We start from the raw sequence: 19,867 nt of genomic DNA on the forward strand, positions 1-19,867 counted from the left end.
ACATCACTATATTGGTGCCCAACGTCATCTAGGAAGATAGCTTCTATCTTGATAATGCATGATGCCAATCAACTAAGGTCCAACATCATTAAGTTAGAGAGCTCCAAGAGCATCCATGCTTAACGCTATTTGACTCACTCCTAAGGTGACCAAGTCAAGGAGCCCTCCTCTAACTCACACTTGACACTACTAATTTTGTGCCTGGTATTAGTGAGGCAAAGAGCCTCTAGCTTGCATCACTTTCAATACCTTGAAGTTGTGCTTGACGTAATGGTGAATTTTGCCCTTGGCAGATTCACGATTTGACTTAGTCTATACCTAAAACTCAAAAAAATGTCATTCATCACAATTACACAACATAAGCATCTCATTTCCAATTAGAATAACCACATGAATCTCATAAATAAATCAAATCATCACTTTCTTTCAACATAGACAAGAAAATACCAAAACACACCATACACAAGTTCCATGTTAAGATTCATCAATACAACCATGAATTTAATGAAGAAGAAGAAGAAGAAGAAGAAGAATAAGAAGAAAAAGAAGAAGAAAACCCTTTCTAAGTAAATTATGCATAGGAATATCACAAGCTTAGATCAATTCTGCATAGGAATCACAAGCTCAGATCCTTGCCTCTGAAGCCTTGAATCAAAGCTCTTCTACTCAGTCACACTCCAGGAGGAATTTGAACACTTAAGGTAATCAATAGGAGAAGAAAGAAACTCAAGCACCAAAGCGCTTCTCTCTAGAGTCTCTCTCTAAGTTCTTAAAAAATGAACTTATGAAATTCACTACTAAAAAATAAATCTTATATATCTTTCTTACTGGTTAACTTGACTTTTGCTTAGAGCAACTCTTCACACAACATAACTCATTAGGATTCCTAAATACTTAGTATTCCACAACAACTAATCAATTAATCACAACATTTGAAATAATAAAACAACAATTATTAATAAAATACACATTGTTACACAATTTAGCCTTTTTTAAAATTAAGGAATTAAATTTAATTTTTTAATAAATAAACTAAGGTATTTTGAATTGGAATTTCATAAGACTATTTTAGCATGAAAAATTCTTACAAATTTTAAAAGACTTTGTATGAATATAATGACTTTCAAGATTATTTTAAAAGACCTTGTAGGAATGTAATGATTTTTAAGATTTTTTAAATACTTTTATAATTAATATAGATTTTAATATATTTATATCCAAAGAATTTTATAAGATTTCAAAGGATTATATGACATTTCAAGGGACAACTTGAATTTTTAAAAAAATAAAAGAATTAATAAAAAAATAACAAATAATAAAGTTTGAGTAAAGAAAATAAAATCATATATACAATTTTTTCTATCTTTTATAAACAATTGATTCTAATTTCATGTCCTCGTAAATAACATTTTTTTATATCTAATCTTTCATTCATTGATATTTTCTCATTCATACTACTGAATATGAACAATACATTCAAATTTATTATATCCATTAACTTATAAGACTATCAATATATATTAACCAGGCACCATGGACTAATTCATTGACCCATAAGTCAAGTTAGGTTGTGTAACATCCCAAATTTTATACAATGGTTAGTTATTATTTTTATATTTATGAAAATTATTTTCCTATAGTTATTAATTAATAAAAAGAGTTCTTTTTATATAGAATATTTTAGAGATTTTAATAATTGATTATTATGTATTTTAAATATTTATGGGGATTATTAAAGAGATTTTATAATTAAAAATAATAAAATAATATTCTGGTATTTGGAAGGCTCAGAACGGGCCGTTCCCAAAAGTGGAACGAGCCATTCCAAATTTCTGAAAAGACTTGTGTTTGTTGGCCCAGAACGGGCCATTCCAAAAGTGGCACGGGCCATTCCAAATTAGTAAAGAGGCCTATTTTTGAAGGCCAAAAAACGGGCCGTTCTAAATTTTCAAAGAGAGTTATATTTGTTAGCACAGAACGGGCCGTTCTCAAAGCGGAACGGGCCGTTCCAAGCTTAAAAAATGCCTAAAGATCTTAGTTGGAAACAGGCCGTTCCAGTTATGGTCTTTATGAGAAAATTTTAACCACAGAATGGGCCGTTCCAGTTTTAAATTTTACATAGGATGAATGGGTCCAGAACGGGCTGTTCTGGCCACTCCGAACTTCTATAAATAGGAACGAGGGGGGCTATGAAAAATTATAACAGCCAGTGGTGAAAACTTAGAGAGAGAAAGAGAAAGAGAGAGAGACAGAAAGAAAGAGAAAGAAAGAAGGAAAGAGAGGAAAAATGAGTAGGAAAAGGATCTTGAAGTTTTTACGCAGATAAATCAATGTTCTAAGGTAAGGGGGAGGAGAACTGTATCTCTTTAAAATTTTATATACTACTATGTTTATTTATTTATGTTATTTTTTATGTATATTTATTTAGTGAGGTGTCCCTAACCTCATTTATTTGCTTAACCTATGATTATTTTTACTCATAATAATTATTAAGGTGTTCATATTTTTTGTTGTTTAATTATTCTATAATGATTATCATTTTCATTTATATGATTGATACTCTTAATATATTCTTGTTACGTAAATATATTTATTGTAAATATATTTTATAATAATATAGTTTTGTTAAAGTCTCTTTGACTCATATCGTTGTTATTTCTTCATGTATTTATGAAGATAAATATTATTCTATGGCCATAGAAGATAAAGTTTGAATTATTTGTAGCTGGAGGTTTGACCTTGGGGATTTAAATGAGTAAGGAATGAAGGTGAAATATTCTCTTGTTGGTTAAGGTGAAATATCCTTTTGTTGGTTGGTATTATGATGATACTCATTTATTCTGACTAGTCACTACAAGTATAATTCAAATTTTATTGTATCATGAAAATCTAATATATGATCTGTATATATATATATATATATATATACATATATATATATGTTTAATATTGATTATAAATAATTCTATATATTCTTTTGAATTATTGTATTTATTAGATATTGTTCTTACTCCTCTCTTTTCTTTGTTCTTAAAATTAAATATATTATAAAATAGATGGATACTTGAGATTCCAGATCATTTTGTAGTTGTTATTACTGTTGTCCTATTTGGAAGAAATTGGAATATGGAGGCTATTTGATGGATCTATTATAATTTTATTTGCCAGCCATATTATTTCAATTGTAATTTTCTTTCCACTATCAATGTAAATATTGTAATAGAAGTGGAAGAAAGAAATAATGTGTAAAATAGTACATTATTGTAAATATTTTAGAACGATATGTCATGTAATAAATTCACAAAATATTCTTTTTATTTATCTTTATCTGCATTAAAAAAATTTGTTAATGATATAATTGCAAAAATATTATATAAAAAAATATATAATTATTATTATATAAATCGGGCGTTTACAGGTTGGACTCTTTATTTTGAAACTTAAAAAAGGTCGAGTCAATTTGTTTCAACCCAATGAAAAAATCATGTCAGACAAAACTCAAAAGTTTAAATTATATGTAAATTAAATTAGTTTTGAAAAATTCATCATTCAAAACAATCTATTGAAATATATATTTTTTAATACTAGCAGACTTTTTTTTTTATTATAATTTTTTCATTAAATACTATCAAATTTTGATGTATTTTTAAAAATAAAATATTGATTATCTTAATTAAATATCATCTAAATTTTTATATTAAAAATGTTAATTAAATACCAAAAACACCATTTTATAATAAACAAATATTTAAAATTCATTTGAGATCCTAATTTTGTCTAATACAGCCGTAAATTAAATTAATTAAATAAAATAACCCGTCAAAAGAGTAATTAAGTGGATTAAATATATGTGTGTTCACTTGTACAATATTATATCAACAACATGCATAGGGATGGAAATAAGTTAGGTTAACCTAATCTTTAAATATATAGGTTAAGTCTATTTCGTAAAATTAAAGCTTAAATCTGACCTATTATCTATCATGAACTTTTTTATAGGTCTGACCTGACCTTTTTGAAAGCCTGACCTAACCTGACCTATTGGTCTATTTAAAAGTCTATTTAAATTATTAATGTTAACTAGATCAATAAACTTAATTTTTAAAAATAAAAAAAAACATTTTTAAAATATAGTTTACTCGATACTATTAAAATTCAAATTTTAAAAGAAATTTAAGAAAAAAATTAAATAATTTTCTATTGAAAGAACAATTCATGTGTAATTATGTATATATGTTGATGTATATTCATGTACATATTGTAAACTTATAAACTTATAATTAAAAAAATAATTTTATAAAAAATATATTTTAAATGATAAATTTTTTGTTTTATAAATTTATTTGTTTATTTATATTTTTAATAATATCTATATATATATATATATATAATTTTTATTGTATTACATAAATAAATAGGTTAATCTATTAAACCTAATAAAATTTTTTATAAGTCTAATTTTAACCTTTTTATATAAATAAACTCTTTTTATAAATATAAATCTATTTCTATTAAATAGGATAAGTCAGATCATATACCTTTATTTTCATCACTAAACATTAAAAGAAAAAAGAGTTATTTAACCAATTTAATTACACGTGTCCACCAGTACAAAAGAGAAATTAAAAGAATAATTTATGGAATTAAATATATGCACGACCACGTGCCTATATGTAATTTGATAGCATCCTTTATATATGTATAACAGTGTGAGGAAGTTTAGACACAAAATCAGACAAAATGTGGCCATTTAGCAGAAAAGGAGCTTCTGGTTTTTCATCATCTTCTACTGCTGAGGAAGTTACTGAGGGAGTTGATGGTACTGGTCTCACTGCTATTGTTACAGGTCATTATTTTCTTTCTCTTTTTCAACTTTTTTTCCTTCAAAAATTTCTGTGGTTATTTCTTTCTTCTTCTATTTTTTTTTTTTGTTTTGGAACTTTCATTCTGTCATGTGTTTTCATTTTCAATGTTCTCCTTTTCTTTAGAGGTCAATGTCTGTGTTGTGTATGTTCTTCTGTATCAGGATATGGTTGGTAGAGAGAAATACGAGAAAAGAGAGTTGAAGTGAGTGGAGCCCTGAAGATATGTTTAGATAGGGTTTGGGTGTGAGTTTCAGAGTAGAAGTGGGTGGAAGTAGATTTTGGGAGTTTGTGAGTAAAGAAAGTTGGAGTTAGTGGAGGTAGGTTTGGGGAGTTCATTTGAATTGAATGGGTAAGGGCCCGCCATGAGTTTTTTTAAGGGTATGAACAAATAAATAAAAAAAAGATGATACTTTTAACTATTTAAGTATTATCTCTGTATTATTTTTATTATAAAATTATTAGAATATTAAAAACATTTTTAGGATTGTTCACAGTAGACAAAAGTGAAATTCTTACTTATCTAAGTTGGTGACACAAATGATGTTGTTTCCACATATCTTTATTATAAAATAGTGAGAGTAACTATAATGGGCAAGTATAATGGGAGCATCTCATTAATTAGTACAGCTTATGTGTAATTATTAGTTTTCATAGGATTATATAAATTTTCAAGAAATTCATAATTATATATATTTTTTAAAATTTAATCTTGATTATGTAATTGTTGTTTGGTGACCCTTATATTGGGTCTAAATTATTGTTTTCTAATGATAAGGAATAATTTCTTACTAAAGCAACCGAATTTTTTTATAAAATAACTTTTATTGTCATTTATTGGGATTATTCCGGTGGAAGAGTCGTTATAAACAACTGAAATTTCATTGAAGCACCTTAACAAACATTTCTAATTAGAAATGTCCTAACAAATAGAGATGTTCAATTTAATTTTAAGATTTAAGCAAATCATAAGATATCATGCTATAAAGAATAGAGAGAAAAATTTTACAAAATCATACACATACTTATACTTTATCATAATATACTTGCACAATTTTTAAGCAATAAGAAGTTCTATAAAAATTTTCATTTTATACATGCTTACATCTTACAATTGTGTATTTGATAATTATTATTCAATTTAACAACAGGAGCATCCAGTGGTATTGGTGCTGAGACTGCTCGTGTTCTTGCCTTACGTGGTGTTCATGTTGTTATGGGAGTGATAGAAATGATTGATGCCAAAAATGTTAAGAAAGCAATACTTAATGAGATTCCTACAGCTAAAATTGATATCATGGAGTTAGATCTTAGTTCAATGACATCGATTCGAAATTTCGTGTCCAAATTTACTTCATATGGTATTTCATTGAATATTTTGATGTAAGAACAATATATGTACTACATTAGTTTTTTATTTTATTTTTTATGTTACCAATTAATATAGTTGTCTGTATCTATCGTTATCATTCTTTATGCACACATATATATCTCAAATTTGCCATTCACGAAAAAAATCTACAAGTAATTAATGTTTTCTTGATTTATTTATTTTTGCAATTCAAAGAAATAATGCAGGGATTTGTGCAACCCCTTTCACACTATCCAAGGATCGCATTGAACTTCAATTTGCTATAAATTATATAGGTATGTTAAAGTTATCTAATTTTTATAATATGAAATTTATGAGTATCCTTAGGTGGGTGGTGTATGCCCACATATGTGCATTATACATGCATACATGTTTCTTATATTTAGCAACATACACACACATAAGACCTCCCCTCCTCTTCTTCCTCCTCCTTCTTTTTATTTTTTATTTTTATTTTTTCTTTCTTTCTCTCTCTATATATATATATATGAAGAGAAATTCATTTATTTTATGAGTAAGTCTACTTAAACTTACTCTGTTCAATAACTCATATTCTACATTAAATTTCAACGATCCAACAGTTGAATTTAAAGTTCTTAAAACATATTAAGTTTGCAAATTTTTAAAATTTTGAAAATCATTTGATATTTCGTTTAATTAATTAAAATCAATATATAAAATGATTTTACGATTATCTGTCAACTTGAATTAATGAAATGAAATATCAAATAATTTTCAAAACTTTTAAAAATTTTCAGATTTGATCTATGTATTAAGAACTTTAAATTCAATGGTTGGATCGTTGAAATTTGATATAGAATATATAATTTATTGAATGGAGTAAGTCTAGATAAACTTATTCGTGGAGTAAATAGATCTCTCATATATATATATATATATATCTTGTTATCTAAGAAACATAAAAATATGTACTCGTGTGAATGTGTGCATCATTATCTTAGATCAGGTGGAATACCTTGGAAATAATAATAAATAATTCTTACATGGAATCTTTGTGTAGTTCTTTTAGATTTAAAATTTGTCATAAAATGTCAATTACTTTTTATATTATTTCTTTAAAGGTGAGAGGTTAAAATTTGTCAAAATAATATTAATTCTTTAGATTTTATCCAACATGATTTACACAGGGCATTTTCTTTTAACAAACATGTTGTTGGATAATATGAAGAGAACAACACAAGAAAGTAAGATACAAGGAAGAATCGTTAATGTTTCATCAGTTGGTCATCGTTTAACATATCGTGAAGGAATCCTATTTGACAAAATTAATGATCAATCAAGGTAAGAAGTATCCCAAATACAATATATGATGATAAGTTATACTAGTATGTGTTTTTTAATGGAAAAACGGTTTATTGAGTCTTAATTTTCTAGAAATTTATCAAAAAAAAATAAGTATGTAGAGATTTTAATTTTATTATTGTTAATTTCTTTCTATTATTTGTTCAACTCTTCAAATGATAAACATTATTGCTAATTTTTTCTTTCTATGAACTGATTAATAGAATACCAGTTCTATATCTTTTCCAATAAAGACTATAGATCTTTCAAGGGGTTACTGAATAGTTCAACCCATCATGGATTATTCATCAGAAACCAAATATGCATTACTCATAAATTAATAATAATGTACAATATAATTGATATTAACATATAAATATAATTTATTAATTAATATTAATTTATAATAATAATAATAATAAAATAGAGAATAATTATATAAATATAACATCGTATTCTTCGTGATCCTAATATGTTTCTACTTTAATCTTTTTTTATTATTATATATAGTCCTATATTTATTTTATTGTAAACTTAATAAAAGAAAAGCTTATTTTGTGATGACTGTTATTTCAAAAGTATTTATATTTTATTTCTAATATTTAAATTTAAGCATACAACCACTAGAATTGTAGTATGTGTGCAAGTGATTATTTGCTTTGTTGTTTACAGTTATAACAGCTGGCGTGCATATGGGCAATCAAAGTTGGCCAACATTTTACATGCCAATGAACTAGCAAGACGTCTCAAGGTTGTGTCGTAATCAGTAATACATTATTTTGATGTATTGAATTGTTGATTTTACATGTTTTTTGTTTTTGGTTTCGTCTAGATATTGACACGACATCTAAAACAGTGAAAAAAGTCATAATAAATACTAAACACACACGTGTGTATATATATATATATAGAGAGAGGAAGGTTCAAACATAACCGGTGTAACTTTTACTGAGTGTTATACCGCTTAATAATTTTATATTATATATGAATTTTGAAAATCAAACTGTTAGATTGAAAGTTCATATCTCTTAGATCATTTATGTCAAATTTTGTTAAAATTGAACAACTTGAAGGTAATCAAAGTGTTCATATTTTAGCATATTTTGAAATGTATATATTACGTCAATTTTGTTTTATGAGAATGAAGTATCAAATCATCTTAGATTAATATAAAATTTGTTATATATGATCTAAGAGATATAAATTTTTAATCTAACGGTCGAAATTTCAAAATTCACATTTAATATAAAGTTATTGAGCGGTGTAACATGTAACATCCCAAATTTTATTCAATGAAAAGAAATATTTTTTTATGTATTTATTATGTGAATAAGTATTTTATTTATGTATTTTACTATTTACGTATACGTATTTTTACTATTTATGTATACGTATTTTTACTATTTATGTATACGTATTTTACTATTTACGAATACGTATGTATGAATAGTATTTTACTATGCAATTGCACAGTAAAGGGGCGGCTGAAACGTGGGCTGCGGATTCTTTCCGTTTCAAAATTTTAATTAATTTGAATATAATAATGAATAGTGCATAGTGCATAGTAATTTATAATATTATTTTAATGAATAGTGCATAGTGCATAGTAACTTCAAAAATTCTATAAATAGGGGCCTAAGGTTTTGAAAATTTAGAATTCTAGAGAGAAGGAAATTCTGGAGAAATAGAGAGAGAAAGTAAGAGAGAGAGAAGGAGAAAGAAAAGGAGGTTCTGCTCTAGTGCCTTGTTTAAGGAGAAAGAGGAAGAGATTCTGCCCTAATTCCGATTCCTTTTAAGGAAAGATAGAGAGGAGGAGATTCTGCCCAAATTTCTGTAAACCCAGGTAAGGGGGGAGTGGGAAACCTCGCTTGGGGGTGTGGGAATAATTGTTAAATAGTTTGTTTGTTGGATTGGCTCCCGATCCCTTACCTGTTGTTTATTTCTTTGAATATGTATTATTGATGTGTTTTGTTTTATATCTTATTTACATATTAGAATCTGTTATTTGAATGGAAGGCTAAGCCTCCTAAGTATTTATAAATTTGTAATCTGTTATTTAAATGGAAGGCTGAGCCTCCTTATTATCTTATATTACCTTTTAAGCTTCCTACTTTACTTAAAAGATCTTAATATATTATTATTGAAAAATATGATACCTAAGCAACCTCTGGACTGTTGGATTGTTGGACTGTTGGACTGTCGGACTGTTTGGACTGTTGGACTGTTTGGACTGTTGGACTATTGGACTATTAAATTGGATTATTGAAATAATTCTTAATTATGAAATATGAATATGATATGTGTAACATGCTAAAGGTTGAGTCTGTGAATGTATGACATGCATCATATGCACATATTACTCCAGGTGTGCCGCTGAGGCCGCATACCCACGACTAACAAGGTGTACCTTTGAGTCACCCACGATATGCTAACGAGGTGTATGAACACCAGTGATAGGTGTGCCTTCGGGACACCAGTGATGTAACATGCTAACGAGGTGTATGAACACCAGTGATAGGTGTACCTTTGGGTCACCAGTGATAAATTCTGAAACTTCCGTATGGCGCCACATGCATACAATAGTGAGTCAAGTCAAGAAAATCATTATACATAAGCATATATGTGAGATTGATTATATATGTGAATTATATTGCGTGTGTGTGTGCTATTTAACTTTTATTTCTATATCTGCAACTGAGTGAGAAGTTTCTCACTCCCTTGTCATTTTTGTGTATATTTAAATTATGATGCAGATAATTAGCATGAGGCTGAGGATGTTGGTGGTGAAGCTTAGGCTTCTGTTTGGGTTTCGCTCTGATAGGATGTGACATCGGGATTAGCTAGACTTATTGTTAAATTATTATTATTTTTCTTTTGTAATTTTTATGTTATTTATGTTGAAAGTGTGTATTTTTGTCATATTATAATTTTTCTAAAAGATTATAAGTTAATTTCTAACTAGGAGGCCCTGCCACCTTTACTGGGATTAATCTATAATCTTTATTTTATTATTTCTTGACAATTTGATACTTATAGTTGAAAATTATGAATGTGCATCTTTTACCCAATGATACTTGAGATAATTATTTTATATTAGATTAAGAAAGAATTTATATATAGATGGTTTATATCTATTGTATTTATGTTGGGGTAGAGGGTGTCACATTTAGTGGTATCAGAGCAAGTCGATTTTATCAACCGTGTGTGTTATGTGCTTATCATGACTCTGTTGTGTACTCTGACTATGTCTTGTTTGTTGTGTACTATGATGATGATGTTCGTCCTGTGTTGATATTGTTGAGTTTGAGATTGTTACGTTAGTTTGTAATCAGAGGAATGATAATCATGATAGTGTTAGCCAACTCGAATTATTAGAACCTTGGATGGGAGGTGATATATTGAGTGTACTAAGAGTTTATGATTGGTGAAGTTTCTGACATCTATAGTTGTAGCAGGTTGAATCTAAAGGTGGTTGTCTCTATGGTGAGAGATCGAAATGATGTTAATTCCCTTAAGTGTTATTATTGGTATGTTAATTATTTATGGTTTAGGTAGCATGTGAGTTGTTTTGATTGAGAAAAGTAAGGAGAGACTTGAATGAGAAATTAAGTAGTGAATTTGGAAAAAGTTGAGGTATTTTGTGGCATTAGATATATTGATACATTATTGCTATTTGGTGTCGAAAATATTCTCATTATAGTTTGTTATGATAGTATGAGTATTATATCGACAAAATTTATATTTTGAGGTCTTTATGAAGAATATGGTTTTAGATATTATCTTTTCAATAGAACTAGGATAAGATGAAACAAAAATCTAGAACTTCAAGTTATGACTGCCTTGGTGATTAGAAATTTAGTAAGCACTGAATTTATTAGTGGTGATATTTGAATCTTTAGCTAAAGAGATGATCTCTTGGAAATCTTATGTCTTCATAAAGAGTTGTAGCTTATTCACTTAACTTTCGTTTGAGATAGGTTTGAAATCATTTGGACGAATACAACTCTGTGTGTCAGGTAGATATATGCTATCATGATATTTTGAGTTGTTAGGCATAAAAATAGATTTAAACTAGATTATCTAAGTATGAATTTGGATTGTATGAGGTGAGTATTTTAGACCATGAAATTTCTTGCGGAGGAAGATCTACTTAAGTTATGCTTAAGTGAGAGATACTTGAGTCAATTAGTAAAATCAGGAGTCTTGTTTGATAGTTTATATGAAAATTCAGTGAGTAATTTTTTTTTTTAACAACTGTTCATGGTTTAAACTGCTCTCACTATAAAAATTGCTTTTGCCTTCGTTTCTTTGGTCATTAAGATGTTTCAGTTCACTAGGTTGTTTCTTGCCTACCCTTGGAATCAACCGTAAGGATAATCTATATCAGGAATTCTTGAACCTTTGTATATTTTTAACTACCCAAATCATTTCGTTGCTTACTTCTTTGAATTACTTACTATTACCTTTGACTGAATTGACTAGAAAGGAGTTACATTAGTATGGGATAACAATTGAGGAAGTAGTTTTCAAACTCTTAAGGAAAGATTGACTAGTGTTAATATTACTAGATTTTAGTAAGATTATTGTGATATATAAATATGTCTCTGAAAATAGGTTTAGGAAGAATATTGTGGCAAGAAGAAAAGATAGTAGCTTATGTTTCTAAGAAATTGAAAATTCATGAGAGAAATTACCTTACCCATAACCTTGTTAGCGACTTTGTCATTTATACTAAGATTTGGAGACACTAACTATATGATTCTATGGTTGAGGTATTTAGTGATCATAAGAACCTTAAATATCTTTTGACCAAAGGGGTTGAATACGAGATAAAAGAAATAGTTGAAATTTCTTAAGGAGTAAAATTTTGATCTTATTATTTGGCTAAAGCCATTGTGGTGATTGATGTTTTGAGGAAATCTTTATCTTTCATTATGATTAGAGAGATGAATCTTTTTGGCTCAAATTAGAAATTTAAGTTTGGATTATAAGGTTACTTCTAGTATTGTGAGATTAAGTATGAATAACGAATGGATTGTTGAAGAAAATTATAGGAGCATAATTAGTTGATTTATTTTGGTAACAAGTTATAAGGCTATAGGTTAAGGTGATGGATATGATTATGACTTGGGTGAAGATGAAATGGTGAAACTAGAGAACTGATATGGATACCGAGTGTACATTATGCTTAGGTACCTGATCTTTAGAATTGATCATAGAAGAGTTTGAATTGGTTGTAGATAGAGTAGTAAAATTAGTGATCTGATATGTGTATCTAATGCTTAGGTGTTGATGTTGTGGCAAATATCTGGATTACAATGATAACCAAATTATTATTTTGATGATTTAAGGATTGAATTTGATTGTAGAATTTAGAAACTTATGCTTGATGTGTAAGATTACCCTAGTAGCATTGAATTATTTAAGTTGGAAGTAACTATCAGATTAATAGATGAGATTAGAGGAACTAGGAGTTAGATCCTTTATTAGTGACCCAAATAAGCAAGAGATTAGAAAGGACACAGTTGGATGTTTAGTTATAAAACTTGAAAGGACATAAGAGTACTCTTAACATTTATTTAGGAGTTACTAAAATGTATCAGAGTGGCGCAGGGGAAGCGTGATGGTCTAATATGGAAAGAGAAGTAGAGAACTTGAATCAAGGTATGGAGAGTGAGTTTAAATTTAGAGTGGATGGAGTTTTGAGATTTAAGGATAAGTTGGGCATTCCTAGTGTGCTAGAATTTAATAAAGCAATCCTAGAAGAAGGTCATAAGAGTATCTTTAGTATCCATTCAGAAACTACTAAGATGTACCAAAATCTTAAGAAGATATTTTGTGACCTAAAATGAAGAGAGGAGTAAAGCAATTGTATATTTATGGTTAGCATACTAAAAGTTTTTAAGAATCTTGTAGCACTTAGATGCTCCATTTTGGAAGTAAGATGGTGAATAGATAGACCCTAGTGGATAAATTCGTCAAGATCTTTCCCTAAGCAAATCCTTTGAGGAAATTGATAAAAGTTGTACATCAACAAGGTAGTGATGTTGCATAAGAATTAGAAGTAAGAATGCGAAGAGTTTACCATTGCAAAAATTTCGGGGACGAAATTTCTAAAAGGAGGGGAGAATTGTAACATCCCAAATTTTATTCAATGAAAAGAAATATTTTTTTATGTATTTATTATGTGAATAAGTATTTTATTTATGTATTTTACTATTTACGTATACGTATTTTTACTATTTATGTATACGTATTTTTACTATTTATGTATACGTATTTTACTATTTACGAATACGTATGTATGAATAGTATTTTACTATGCAATTGCACAGTAAAGGGGCGGCTGAAACGTGGGCTGCGGATTCTTTCCGTTTCAAAATTTTAATTAATTTGAATATAATAATGAATAGTGCATAGTGCATAGTAATTTATAATATTATTTTAATGAATAGTGCATAGTGCATAGTAACTTCAAAAATTCTATAAATAGGGGCCTAAGGTTTTGAAAATTTAGAATTCTAGAGAGAAGGAAATTCTGGAGAAATAGAGAGAGAAAGTAAGAGAGAGAGAAGGAGAAAGAAAAGGAGGTTCTGCTCTAGTGCCTTGTTTAAGGAGAAAGAGGAAGAGATTCTGCCCTAATTCCGATTCCTTTTAAGGAAAGATAGAGAGGAGGAGATTCTGCCCAAATTTCTGTAAACCCAGGTAAGGGGGGAGTGGGAAACCTCGCTTGGGGGTGTGGGAATAATTGTTAAATAGTTTGTTTGTTGGATTGGCTCCCGATCCCTTACCTGTTGTTTATTTCTTTGAATATGTATTATTGATGTGTTTTGTTTTATATCTTATTTACATATTAGAATCTGTTATTTGAATGGAAGGCTAAGCCTCCTAAGTATTTATAAATTTGTAATCTGTTATTTAAATGGAAGGCTGAGCCTCCTTATTATCTTATATTACCTTTTAAGCTTCCTACTTTACTTAAAAGATCTTAATATATTATTATTGAAAAATATGATACCTAAGCAACCTCTGGACTGTTGGATTGTTGGACTGTTGGACTGTCGGACTGTTTGGACTGTTGGACTGTTTGGACTGTTGGACTATTGGACTATTAAATTGGATTATTGAAATAATTCTTAATTATGAAATATGAATATGATATGTGTAACATGCTAAAGGTTGAGTCTGTGAATGTATGACATGCATCATATGCACATATTACTCCAGGTGTGCCGCTGAGGCCGCATACCCACGACTAACAAGGTGTACCTTTGAGTCACCCACGATATGCTAACGAGGTGTATGAACACCAGTGATAGGTGTGCCTTCGGGACACCAGTGATGTAACATGCTAACGAGGTGTATGAACACCAGTGATAGGTGTACCTTTGGGTCACCAGTGATAAATTCTGAAACTTCCGTATGGCGCCACATGCATACAATAGTGAGTCAAGTCAAGAAAATCATTATACATAAGCATATATGTGAGATTGATTATATATGTGAATTATATTGCGTGTGTGTGTGCTATTTAACTTTTATTTCTATATCTGCAACTGAGTGAGAAGTTTCTCACTCCCTTGTCATTTTTGTGTATATTTAAATTATGATGCAGATAATTAGCATGAGGCTGAGGATGTTGGTGGTGAAGCTTAGGCTTCTGTTTGGGTTTCGCTCTGATAGGATGTGACATCGGGATTAGCTAGACTTATTGTTAAATTATTATTATTTTTCTTTTGTAATTTTTATGTTATTTATGTTGAAAGTGTGTATTTTTGTCATATTATAATTTTTCTAAAAGATTATAAGTTAATTTCTAACTAGGAGGCCCTGCCACCTTTACTGGGATTAATCTATAATCTTTATTTTATTATTTCTTGACAATTTGATACTTATAGTTGAAAATTATGAATGTGCATCTTTTACCCAATGATACTTGAGATAATTATTTTATATTAGATTAAGAAAGAATTTATATATAGATGGTTTATATCTATTGTATTTATGTTGGGGTAGAGGGTGTCACATAACACTTAATAAAAGTTACACCGATCACACTCACACACACACACATATATATATATATATATATATATATATATATATATATATATATATATATATATATATAAACTTTTTAGGGATGGGAATCTTATGAGGGGATATTAGAATATCTAGGTGTTAGTTATTATTTTGTTATTCTTCTAACATTGTATAAAACACTTAGTTAAAATGACTACAAATTTTATTCATCTCCCTTGTTTCTCAATAAAAATGAGAAAGGTAATCAACTTTTTGAAAGAAAAAAAAATTGTTTTTTTGTCATTTTTTTTTTCAATCCTAGCTCCTTTACTTATGTATATAAGTAAAACGACCCTTTAGTTTTATCTTTTTAATTAGTTGTTTGTGATATATATACTAATCACTTGTTTCTTACTTAAACTTTGATTAGGAAGAAGAAATAAATATTACCGTTAATTCTCTTCATCCAGGATCCACTATCACTAATATTTACATGGGCAATCGTTTGTTGAAAGGTAAATACCATATATATTTTTGTAATGGTCTATTAGAAAACTATGTAAATAACAAGATTTAAGATGCTAATTGAATAACTTATTTATTTTAAATAATCTTCCTCCTTGATCCATCTTTCAACAATTTCAATGCATTTGCAATGAAGAAATTTAAATGCATAGGTTGCTCTACATGATAAATTCAAAATTTAGTAAAAAAATTATTTCTTCAAGCATCCATGCAAAGCAACTTTTACATGTTGACCTATAGGTGGCCTTTGTAATTTGTATCTCTTAATTATAACATTAACCGTCGTCTTGCCTATATTTTTTATGGTTTAATTGTTTGTTCAATTATATATTTTTTCATATCGATTAAGATAGATGTTGAGTTTTATACTATCTTTATATGAATTATGCAGGGATATTCAATTTGCTAGGGCCATTTGTAGTTGATAAGCTTGCGGGATTCTTGGTGAAAAATGTCCAGCAAGTAAGTTAAATCACTATAATTGATGATGAGTATAAAGACTAAAATAAAATAAAAGAAAAGTGGGAGAAAATTATATTTAATTGCATACAAATATAATCAAGCACTTCTTTGTTTAATCTAAGGGGTTTAAATAAATTAACTCACATTTATCATGTGATCTCCTTAATTAGCTTTCATATTGACTTTCTACAAATTGATTATAGGGAGCAGCAACAACATGCTATGTAGCATTACACTCACAAGTGAGTGGAATTAGCGGAAAGTATTTTGCAGATAATAATCTTGCTGAGCCATACTCACATGGAAAGAACATGGATTTGGCCAAGAAGTTATGGGATTTTAGTATGAGTTTGATTGAGTAAATACAGTGTTAATTGTCAAAAAGATGAAATAGCTTTTCAGTGATGAAAATACCAATTATATAATAACTATTATTCCCCCTATAATAAATATTTCATATACAGTCATGTACAAAAAGTATTATTATAAGTATAATATATATATATATATATATATATATATATATTTAATATATAATTATACATAATTTTAGTATTAATTTTGGATGAAATTTAATAATATATTTTGTATGTTATTATAATCTATATCTACATTTTTTAATAATATACCAATATATATTGTATTTATTGTATAAGTAAAAATAACTTTTAATAATAAGTATTATATCACTGTAAGATATGTGTTACTATGTGACTATTTTTTTATATACATTGTTATTATATTTCAAGAGATTTATCGTTGAAATAAATTATAATTAATTACTTTGTTTTTCATGAAATCAGTTAAGAACTCTCAATCATATTTAATCAATTAACGAAATATCGTAATCGATTGACTAAAATAGGACATCATATTTCTTATAAAATAAAGCAAGTCTTTCTTTAATCAATTATTGCATTAATTCATTAAAATTAACTTAAGTTGATATTTTCATAAAATACGTTTTATATTATGTAACCAATTAAAAAGTATGTATCGATTACACTATTTCAAAACACATGTATTTTAAAACAAAATGTTATTAGATTAACTTCTTAAGCTTTGTTGATTTCTAAGTTTAATAAAATCTCTTATATATCATCACTTTACCTTGATTAATGTTTAAGGTAGATTAGCTTTCTTGTTTCAAGCACTCACACAATCAACCTATCTATAAGAAGTATAGAACAAAAGAACAAATTAAACTCTAAGAAATGATCTATTAGAGTAAACTTCTTAAAAAATATTTTTGAGAGAAAAATAGGGAAAAAAATAAATTAAGTTTCTTCATAAACTAAAATTAGCTTATACTAAATTGAAAATAAGATTTTGAAGAAGTTAATAAAATAGTTTCTACAAATTAGTTTATGTACATAAGATAATATTAACTTATATATGAAGAAGCTTATATAATCTTTTCTTCCTATTTTTCTTTTATGAAAGTACTTATGAAGAAGTTTATCATAACAAATTAATTTAAAGAAAAATTTCACCAGGGTAAGCTAAAACTAATTTTCATGCAATCTTTTTCAAATCTTTTCATCAATAATGCTAACTAGGCTCGAGTTAAACTCGCACATGTTTAGGAGGAGGTAAAGAAACAACCTGAGCTGAGTTAGCAATTGTTAGAAAATATTAGAAAAAAATAAATGAAAAATAATATTTTATCGTGACACTAACCATTGTCTTGAAAGTAAATTCAAGTGTACTTCCCATGCAACCCAAAATCTAATTTGCTCTTCAAAGTTTACATTTCATCGTATTTGAATACGTGTACTCGAGACTACAACACGTTGGAGCTTCACAAATAATGGCAAAAAGAATATAAATTAAAAAGTGAGGATGTGTAACTCACACTACTCTAAAACACACTTTTGTCACTCTTTATATAGTGTATAAGAAATCAATCAATTGACAAATATTTAAGAAAAACTTTTAATACTAACAACAACAAAAGTAAATAATATACCAATAATAAAATAATTAATATGTCAATGGTAACAATTAAATAATTAGCAGTTATGTGTCATTATCTTCACAAGCCCTCATTACTGGTAGATTAGTGGAAGAGAAAAAAAATTCTGGGTAAGGAAAAGTTATTGCGCTTAAGTGTTAATGTCAAGACGATTGAATTAACACAGTGTAATGAGGTAACACCTTATGTCTAAAATGTAAATTACTCTTGAACTTAATGACTTTAAGATGAGACACCCACAATACACATGTTACCTTTAAATCGTGATGGCTTTGCGATTAAAATTTTACACAATAATTTAGGTCTTTATGTGTGTGTACCTTAAGTTGCTCTTGAGTGTTCTAAAAAAATAGCTAAATCTTTCATGGAAGGTGACCTATGCATTCACACTTATATAGGTAGATACTTCAAGTGCGTCTCTATAGCACCACCCATATCGATCAAGGGCTATGTATTTATTAGGAACTCATGACTCAACCTCATATCAAGCACTACCACATGTCATAGGGATGAGAAATGTAGTGTATAGGAGTATTTATATGCTTTCGTTTGATCACTAACTGGGTATCCACCATAGTTTCTTCCACTCATGACTTTACTCATCCCCTTGGCATATCCAAGACAATTTTTTTAAGTAATCCTTTTTGTGAAAGAATCTCTAATATTTTTCTCATTTTTTACACACTCAAGTAAGACATCTCAATTTTTAATTAAATTTTTTACAGTATCATATCACAAGATGTGCCTTCTTTTACAATTATACACACTATTAGCACACTAATTGTAACTTATCAATCACAATGAAGAGATATAAGAGATATACAAATGTAAACTTAAGAATCGTCTTACTACCCAACCTTACTACTCATACTCCTCATATGTTCTTATGAATGATACATCCAGACTCTCTCTTACTTCTAAGTGACGATCTCAGTAGCACAACCACACTTTTTTTTCCTACTTCTACCATTACTTTGCACATTCTTTGATATCTTCCTCTAGGTTTTTCTCTACAAATGCTCTTACGATTTAGATCAATTGTATATGAATGACTTATCTGTTAGAAATTTTATTTCTAATAATTATTGTGGGCTACATATATTATTTGTAGTATTTATATTAGTTATTTACATTTAGTTGGGCTCAATAAAAGTGATCTAATTTTAGTGAGCCTTTAGACTGCCAACAGGAAAAACTGATATGGGCCCAAATAAGTGGAAACCAGATTTGGGCCGTTAGGGGTTAATGGGAATCCTAATAGGTTTAAAATCATAAAGATGGTCATGGTCCCCAATATGCCAAATCAGAAACACACGTCTCTCTGTCTCCCCATCAGAAGAGTAACAT

The 19,867-nt window shown here is 28.3% G+C and overlaps 1 protein-coding gene and 2 long non-coding RNA genes across 4 annotated transcripts; all 3 read left to right on the plus strand.

The window, feature by feature from the left end:
- Positions 1 to 4,690: 4,690 nt before the first annotated feature.
- Positions 4,691 to 16,973, plus strand: LOC109800288 (short-chain dehydrogenase TIC 32, chloroplastic). Of its 2 annotated transcripts, XM_020361073.3 has the most exons (8): positions 4,691 to 4,846; positions 6,014 to 6,245; positions 6,430 to 6,509; positions 7,383 to 7,536; positions 8,209 to 8,287; positions 15,989 to 16,073; positions 16,475 to 16,545; positions 16,749 to 16,973. In XM_020361073.3, the coding sequence occupies exons 1-8, from the start codon at positions 4,741 to 4,743 to the stop codon at positions 16,905 to 16,907; spliced, it is 966 nt and encodes a 321-aa protein (XP_020216662.2). In that variant the 5' UTR covers positions 4,691 to 4,740; the 3' UTR covers positions 16,908 to 16,973. The 2 variants fall into 2 exon arrangements, with proteins under 2 accessions (XP_020216662.2, XP_082931767.1); XM_083075641.1 differs by lacking the exon at positions 6,014 to 6,245 and having other exon boundaries at positions 4,701 to 4,846; positions 6,441 to 6,509.
- On the plus strand, positions 8,294 to 10,607 carry LOC145958421 (uncharacterized). The gene is made up of 2 exons (XR_014434194.1): positions 8,294 to 9,379; positions 10,290 to 10,607. It is a non-coding gene; the product is annotated as an uncharacterized LOC145958421 (long non-coding RNA).
- On the plus strand, positions 13,512 to 15,507 carry LOC145958419 (uncharacterized). The gene is made up of 2 exons (XR_014434193.1): positions 13,512 to 14,241; positions 15,152 to 15,507. It is a non-coding gene; the product is annotated as an uncharacterized LOC145958419 (long non-coding RNA).
- Positions 16,974 to 19,867: the final 2,894 nt, after the last annotated feature.

The sequence above is a fragment of the Cajanus cajan genome, chromosome 1 (genome assembly GCF_000230855.2).
Source record: "Cajanus cajan strain Asha chromosome 1, NIPB_CcT2T_4, whole genome shotgun sequence".
Taxonomy (NCBI): domain Eukaryota; kingdom Viridiplantae; phylum Streptophyta; class Magnoliopsida; order Fabales; family Fabaceae; genus Cajanus; species Cajanus cajan.

What these genes read in the sequence shown, in the direction of transcription:
- LOC109800288 (XM_020361073.3), top strand. Translation starts at nt 4,741, where the DNA reads ATGTGGCCATTTAGCAGAAAAGGAGCTTCTGGTTTTTCATCATCTTCT. An exon ending in ATTTCATTGAATATTTTGAT is followed by an intron (nt 6,246 to 6,429) that starts GTAAGAACAATA and finishes TGCAATTCAAAG; the next exon opens with AAATAATGCAGGGATTTGTG. An exon ending in ATTTGCTATAAATTATATAG is followed by an intron (nt 6,510 to 7,382) that starts GTATGTTAAAGT and finishes TGATTTACACAG; the next exon opens with GGCATTTTCTTTTAACAAAC.